The sequence below is a fragment of the Scatophagus argus genome, chromosome 20, assembly GCF_020382885.2.
Source record: "Scatophagus argus isolate fScaArg1 chromosome 20, fScaArg1.pri, whole genome shotgun sequence".
Classification (NCBI taxonomy): Eukaryota; Metazoa; Chordata; class Actinopteri; family Scatophagidae; genus Scatophagus; species Scatophagus argus.
Window position 1 is genome coordinate 18,029,183 of NC_058512.1, and position 8,056 is coordinate 18,037,238.

General features: G+C 39.3%; 1 protein-coding gene across 1 annotated transcript; it reads left to right on the forward strand.

Annotated features, from left to right (window-relative positions):
* Positions 1-250: 250 nt before the first annotated feature.
* tdgf1 (teratocarcinoma-derived growth factor 1) lies at positions 251-5,524 on the forward strand. The gene is made up of 6 exons (XM_046375980.1): positions 251-627; positions 724-779; positions 1,295-1,519; positions 2,884-2,998; positions 3,158-3,267; positions 4,502-5,524. The coding sequence occupies exons 1-6, from the start codon at positions 605-607 to the stop codon at positions 4,603-4,605; spliced, it is 633 nt and encodes a 210-aa protein (XP_046231936.1). The 5' UTR covers positions 251-604; the 3' UTR covers positions 4,606-5,524.
* The last annotated feature ends 2,532 nt before the right edge of the window (positions 5,525-8,056 follow it).

Sequence of the window (8,056 nt, forward strand, 5' to 3'; positions counted from 1 at the left end):
AAAACAAAAAATAAAAATAATATTATGTGAAAAATAAATAGTTATGTGCAAAATACATCACAGCTGAGGAGAGGTTGGTGTTTTGTAGATACTGTGGTTTTCATAGGAAACTAGCTGTGTTTGTATCATGCAGCAGGACGTTTTATTTTACATTGTTGTGGATTCCGCGTGAACTTTCCGACAGACGGAAACAGAGAGCGATCGGGAGTGGGCGGGGCCACTGCGGTCCCGCCCACTTCCGAACGAGATTCACCTGGAGAGCAGGAGGAAGCTGCTGGAGGTATCACAGAGAGAGAGGACGCGCTGCTGGAGGAGCCACCGCTTCATGTGTCTGCAGTTTTCTAATCTTGGAGCATTTTTGTGTGTTTTATTGTTTTGTTTTTTGAAAGAGGAACTGTATTTATGAACACCTTTACCTAGACATTCGGAAACAACCAACACTGACGAATGTGCGTTTTTATTGTTTTGGGAATATTTGATATATTTTTTTATTGTTGAGAGGTGGCAGAGGTGTGTTTGGCAGTTTCTTTGAATTGGTTTTTACTGCGAGTTGAGAAAACCCACGGAGTTATTTGGGATTTTTTTCTTTTAAATCTCCAGTAAAATGAGTTGGACTCAGCTGCTCAGGTGAGTGCGGAGAGCAAACGCAGTTAACATTTTATGAGCGAATATGTTGTCAGATCCTTCCTGTGAATAACGTGTGTTTGGTTTGGATGTTCTCAGGACTGTGCTCTGTGCGGTGGTTTGGTTCCACTCTGCTGATGCTCTTCCTGCCACAGGTCTGTTTCACTCACCCAGCTTACACATTACTGCAGCTGAAATATTTCATATTATTGTCTCCAACAAAAAGAAAGAAAGAAAAAATAACACAACGAGCTTTGGTATTTTGGGGTATTTTTGCTGAGAAGGACAGTGAATTGCATTTGCAGCCATGTGAGTCAGTTTTATGGCCTGTAACAGATGCATGTAACCATGTCTTGCCCACTAGTTTGCCCACATATCTCACTCCAGACAGCCATTCATTTTTCTTCATTTGTGTACAATGTGGAAATCAACACTGTCGAAACATGAAAAAAAAAGCATTTTGCCAAGTGAGAAAGTTAAGGTTGCAGGTTGATTTTACACTGATTTACCTCATGACAATAACAGCACTTTTACAGAATCTATTGTAGGCTTGATGCTTATTATCGTTACAAATCTTTACTCTCTGATCCACACGCTATGCAGAAATTAAAATGTGTTAAAAGGAGAGGAGGAGAGTCAGAAGAGTTGATTGTTGTCTTTTATTTTTCAGGCTGCGAGGGAGATGATTGCAGCAGAGGTCTGACTTCCTCTTCCTCTTCGTCCTCCTCCTCCTCCTCCTCGTCGCTCCCTTCATCTTCTTCGTCTTTGGTGGTGAAATCCCCGCAGCCCTCGCAGGACTTCCTGGGTCAGTTTACCCAAGTGGGCTCGTCAAACATTGGTGACCGTAAACACCGCGATGCCAGTGCTGTCCTGCCCTTCATCGGCCTCACAGGCAGTAAGTTCACAGTTTAACTCTGTATATTACAGATGGAGGCCGTGAGCCCCCCAAAAAAACCAATTAGGAGAGAATTTATCACTTTACCCACAACAGACAGACAGAAATACTGCAAAAAGGTCTCAGTTGTTATTTGCTTTTTCCTTTTTGAAGGTGAACCTTAGAAACCTGCCTGTAAAGATAATACTCTGCAATACTCAATTTGTTTAAAATGTGCTGAATAAATGTCAGTTTTAGGCCAAGAAAAAAAAGATAAAACACGGGAAATAAAAACATTTTCCCATCTGATTTAATTAGGGAGTTGAAAACATTTAGAGATGTTCAAAATCTTGTAGCGAAACTGCAACACATGCACTCATGAACCCTTCAGTATTACTGTATATATTGAAGCCCCACAGTGAGACTTTTCCCCACATACTTTATTGGAAGAGTGTAAATGTTATATTTCCATTATATTTTTGCACTTTTAAAGTCTGTTTTTACTTTTCACATTTTTTATTATTTTAATGAATATTTGTTTACTTTCAGAATTCAAAAAAGATACTTTTGAAAGGTTAAATTTGCGTAAATTCTTTCTGAATTGTCAACTTTTTTTGGCTTCACAAGTTTCAGGTTTCCAGTTTTTGAGTCTGGGATTTTTGCGTAAATCAAGAACACTCGTGCACAAAAGGTTTTGATTGGTTGACGTAGAGTCTGTGAATGTCTCGGGCCTTCGTCACTGAGTTTTAGTGTTTTTCTGTTATTTTCACATGTTTGTTCTGACTCTCAGTGTTTGTCTGTGGATGTGAAGCAGAGGATGACAGGAATGCGCTGCCAGATGGAGACTCTGTTTCATGTCACAGATACAGATACAGGCTCAGCCTAGGGTGGCCCCACAGTGGCCCTCAGCTGGGAATACAGGCTCCCAAACCCCATTCTATTATAATTATAGTAATGGTCTAATTTACACCGCATCTTTTAAGAACGGGCTATAAGGTATCTAACCAAAATATAGTGAATGGATAATCACATAAATACAAAGTATGAAGTAAAAAAAAACAGGAGGAAATGGAAGATACACAGTGGTAAAATATGGACTGTAAGTAAATAAATAACACAGTTAAATAAAACAACACTTAACAAAACAACCCAAGCAAACAGACACCATCGGACAGACACGTATTTTTAAAGAAGTTGTTCCTGAGGGGCCCTCATACGACCTTCTATCCACTTTGACACCACTGCTATCAAGGCACTGAATTTTATTCTCCCAGATTAGATTCCATGTATGAAACATACAGCCTCCATATGAGTTTGAGGCAACAGGCGTTGCCTGTTATTGGCTATGTTAACTCCAGGTCTGACGTCTGTCTTTATTCGTGTAGGTGCTGAGCAGAGTCGCAGCTGCTGTAAGAACGGGGGAACTTGCATCTTGGGCAGCTTCTGCGCCTGTCCTCCATTTTTCACCGGGCGGAGCTGCGAGTATGACCAACGCATCAGGTAAAGAGCAGGAAAACAACAGCGACGCTCTGCTGCCCACTGCTGTGCATTTACACTTCCAATTTTTAAATTTCTTCATCGTTTAATTAATTACTCACTCAAACTTGCAGATTTTGTCTCCTCGGTACAATAAATTATGTTTTTTGGTCTGTCTGGTAGGAACTGTGGATCAATTCCTCACGGTGAGTGGGTTCAGAAAGGCTGCTCCTACTGTCGCTGTGGTTACGGAATCCTGCACTGCTTCCCTCATGTCTTCCATAAAGACTGCGGTAAGAAACGTGTGTGAAACGGTCCCTGCATCAGTTTTCTTTTCCAGTTGGTTGTTATTATTATTATTGTTATTATTATAATTGTTTTCCTTCAAGGCAGCCATACCGGCTTAACTATGAAAATCAAACAACAGAGAACTGGTAACAAGGTTTTTGTTATCCGCATGTAATGATGGACTTCAGAGCACATTCTGCTTGTTAAAACTCAGCACCAGATGTGTTCATGGACATGCACAGATTCAGAGTCTGTGTTCATGTGAGTTGGTAGTTTTCCATGCTGTCATTGCAACAGCTGTAGTGTTTTTCATTTGAATGAACAGCAAAGGCGTAGATGAGCTGCCAATGCCTGGCAGTCAGGCCATCAAAGGCTGCCGTTTACAGCTAATTCCCACTGCATGTAAATGCACCTCTGGTAGCCCACAAGTCCAGCCGGCTCATTTAAAGGTCAATGCCTTTTTTTTAATTGCAAAACACTCTCACAATAACAACAGAGAGTATGTCCACATTAAGTTGTCTAAATGTAAAGGTGCACCTTTTTGTCATTGTTTTCAGTCCGTACTAATCAGATATTTTTCTCAGCCACTTTTTCTTGCACTCGTTTGTTTGCATGAAATGTGACAGAAATCGTTACATAAAAGTGAAAAGATATGTATAGCAAGAGAGAGACAGATGTTTTATACAATACAAAACTTACACTACACTTAATCATACTACCGTACAACAAAACTTTATTCAAAACTTGTGCATTCTCTGTTTGAGCCAGATGCTATTGGAAGAGATCTACTCTTCAATGAGTGCACTTCTTAATTGGTTAAGTTTTTGTTTGAAGAGCGTGGGATTTCCGTGTCCCTCCTCCCACTTCTGAGAGCCAAACGTGTGTCCTAACCTGCCTATTGCAGTGTTTTTCTTAGAGTCGCTTTCCAGTGAAAGGCCTGTATCTCAGGAACCAGAGAAGTGCAAGTTAAGATGAGATAAGATAAACCCTACAAAGGGAAAGTGAAGTGTCACTACAGCAAAAGACAGTACAAGAACAGATGCAGTACTGAGTATTGATAAGTAATACTATTCACATCATCACATCTATATACAAAATAAAGCACTGGAAACAAAAAGGGATTGCACATTATATACAGAATAAATAAAAGTAATAACCAAAAAGTGATAAAATAAGTGGCAACACATTTATTAGAAATTCAAAGTCTTCATTCGCTTTCTTTGCGTCTTCCCTTCCCAGATGACTCAGAGGAGGTGCGCTGGTATCATTCATCAGCTGTCGGGGCGGCTCGGACCAGCTGTTTCCTGTGTCTGATGCCGTTTCTTCTTCTGCTTCTCTTCTGATGGCTTTGTCCAACATGGACGCTGGACACCAACACCAGGATTTATGTGAAACATTGAGCTATGGACTATGCAATATTTCTTAAGCTGCTCAAACCCAAGCTTTTTAAAAAAAATATTTATTGCATTTTGTTGTTTGAAGAGCTGTTCCTTTATGCGTGAAGACATGCACGTGTTTTTGTTTTAAAACCAGTTTTTCTGAATTTAATTTTGTGGGGACATTCTGTGACATTGTGGTTTATGGGGATTTACAGAGGGTCTTCTGAACTAAACTGAGCTGTTTATTCCTGCTTATGAATTAAGGATCTGTTTGAGGACTGGCGGTTGAATGGACCTGAACCATAACCAGCTGTGACATTTTGTAGTATATTGTAAGCCGTTTATCAATCAGTTTGAAATCCCATCCAATAGCTAACACTGATTACAGCAGGGTATTTATCTAGTTCTTCCAGTTTACAGCTTGTCAGCTTTACACATAAATTCATGCTGTGGCTCTTTTTAAAACGTTGATCAGCAGTTTAATGTTGAAAGCAGCATCCGAGCTCTCTGTATGTCTCTGCTTGTAAAAACTTATTCTTCCAGTGGAAGGTCGTCTGTATGTCTATGTTGTCTTGATAAACAACATGTATGTGAAGGAAATTGTACTTAAAGATTTTTATGAAAAGTTTGTTCTGTGTCACTTCAGCATCTGTAGCTCAATGGAATTTTTTTTTTGTTCTTGAAGAAGATACGGAGTTTCTTGTTTTTTTACTTTGTGTCTTCCGTCTGTTTGTGCAAACTGTACACCAGCGTGACATTTCATCCCCTGTGGTGATTATGTGTTTATGAAACTGTGGCACAAGATGTTGGCAGAAACTGAAATTGCATTGTCTCTGAAAAACACATATTTGCATTATTAAAACAAACATGACACCAGAAGTTACACGGTCACTCTCTCCTGGTTATCTGTAGGTATTTTTAGTCTCACTTTCTGTTATCTCCAGGTTTTATTGATGAGGTTTGTGTTGATTATCAGCTGCTCTGTTATCTTGAACAAACATCAGCTGTTGTTCTGTAGTCTGTCAGCCTCCCAGCTCCCACACGTCACAGCTGTACGAGCTAAAATTAACAGGCAGAATTAAACGAATAATTTGTAACTTTAATAAATTAGCCTCAAGGAATAATTCTTTTTTATTACTTTTAAAATCTTGTGTTCAGTATTTCAGTCAATTGTAATAACAGTGTGTTTTTGAACCTGGAAATAGTGAAGTTTGACAGCTTAAAAAATGCAAGCAGGCAGATTTTTAGTTTGACAGAAAAAAAAACTGCTAATGATTTAGAGTGCCCAATCCAACAGAAGACATTTTGGCACTATTTGTCTCTGCAAACCAGAGATTATATTGTATTAAAACACATTTCAGCATTTAATTTTATGCTGTGACCATGTTGTTCCTGACGTTAAAGTTAGGAACAAAAAACAGTTGTTTATGCTAAGGAAAGTATCAGGTTTTGCCTTTAAATACTCTCTGTCACCACAAAGAACAGAATACTGCAGCATTTTTCAGTTGTACATGATTGGTGTGGAGCTAATTTTAACTTTTATACTTTATATGGGTAGTTTTTTCCCCCTTTGATTCAACAAGTTTGAGGGGTCATGAGATTATTAATGGGGGATAAAAGCTGAGAAATATTGGCCTTCATTAGTTATTTAAACTAAACCACTTGAGAAGCTTAGAAAAACATCTCGCAGACATCATCACAAACATAGCAAAATTAGTTTTTGGGAAGATGTCCCAAATCAATTAGAGCAACCAGTTTAATCTTAGTTTATTGAGTAAATTTACAGAGTTACTTTGCACCACTGGGTGAGTGTCCACATTCTGCATTTGTGGAGTCTCAAGTTTATATAAGGCTGAAACAAATCACTGGCTGTGTTGCTGAAAGAGTTCACAGAATGAGATGGAAGGAGAGGAGAAGAAGAAGGAGCTTTTGTTAAGAAAAAGGCAGTTTTCTCTGCTTAATCCCACAGTGATCACAGTGTAATCTTGCCTTTGTTATCCAGCCAATCCTATACGACAACTGGTTTAAAGAGAGTGTTCTGAAAACATCCATGAAGAACAAGTGGAAAATGTGATTTAACCTCAAGATCCTGTCAGAGCTACAGCTTAGATGTGTTGCTAGTCCGGTTGCGGTTCTCCAGCTGATCTCTGCTGGAGCTTTCACACTTTCTGACTGGACAGTCCTGAAGCTGAGAAAATGTATTTGCTGCTGATGCATCCTTGATTGCACCAGCAGGAGTAACTTTAATTTCCATGATGAACAAAATTATTTTAAACTCCAGGGTGTTTGCTGGATCCCAAATGCTGTGTTTGTGGATCTCCTGACGGGGATGTTAAAGGGATTGGAGGAGATTTAATGAGCTTCTGGAGTTCGAAAAGAGGAGGAGCAGTCGGAGATCTGAGCGGATTCATAGGGATTAGAGATTATGTGAATGAAAAGAAAAATGTCAAATGCTTTCATCCCACATTTCCACATCTTAGTGACTTTAGCCACATCTTCACATCCGTCATTGTTGGACTATGTCACTGCTAATGAATCCAGAGAGAGAAAAGGGAGACGGACTGAACCCTGGGTCCAGTTTGTCCTGCTATGGTTCACCAAAGTGAAATAGATTTTATTTCAGTGTTGATCAAAGCAAACGGGCTGGAAGAGAGAGAGAGAGAGAGAGAGAGAGAGAGAGAGAGGGAGAGAGAGAGAGGGTAAAGAGATAAATATAATGAGGAGGAAACTGTGTTAGTTTCTTATCTCACTTCACTTGCTGATAGCAGCAATCAGAGAAAACACACACACTCACACACACATACACATTCGTATATTCAAGCATTATTTACCCTAGCCCTAATCTAATTATAATTGTATCTACACCTGGGTATGAACCCTCAATGCCCAAAAATGTCCTCTAAACCTCAAACTTTCCCTAACAATGTCAGTGGAATACAGGAACACATTCAGTCTTCTCCCTCAGAGCAGCTCTACCCTGACATCTAGTGGCTGCACATTAAAACAGCAAGTCTCTGCTCACATAGTCAGTGGCCCACAGTAAAATGTGGGTGTTGATCACATCAGAATTCTTACAATCATGAAGAGACATGTATAAATGCATGAGTGTTAAGAGACGGTCTTAGCTCCACGTGCTGCCACACACAATAATGTGATAACGTCCTAAAAAAGGTGATATTTCCACTTAATTTGATTGAAAATGTAAAGAGATAGTTATAATAGTGCCATGCTCTGACCAGCGATGAAAAAAAAAAATTCTGCACTTTTTTACAGCTGATATAATACCCTTTCATTTTAAAGGGAATTTAATTATTATTTTATAATTAGTTTAGCAAGAGTGTTCCGGGATCCGGTTTGCATGTTCTCCCTGTGCCTTCCTCCCACAATCCCAACAAACATGCACATTAGGTTGATT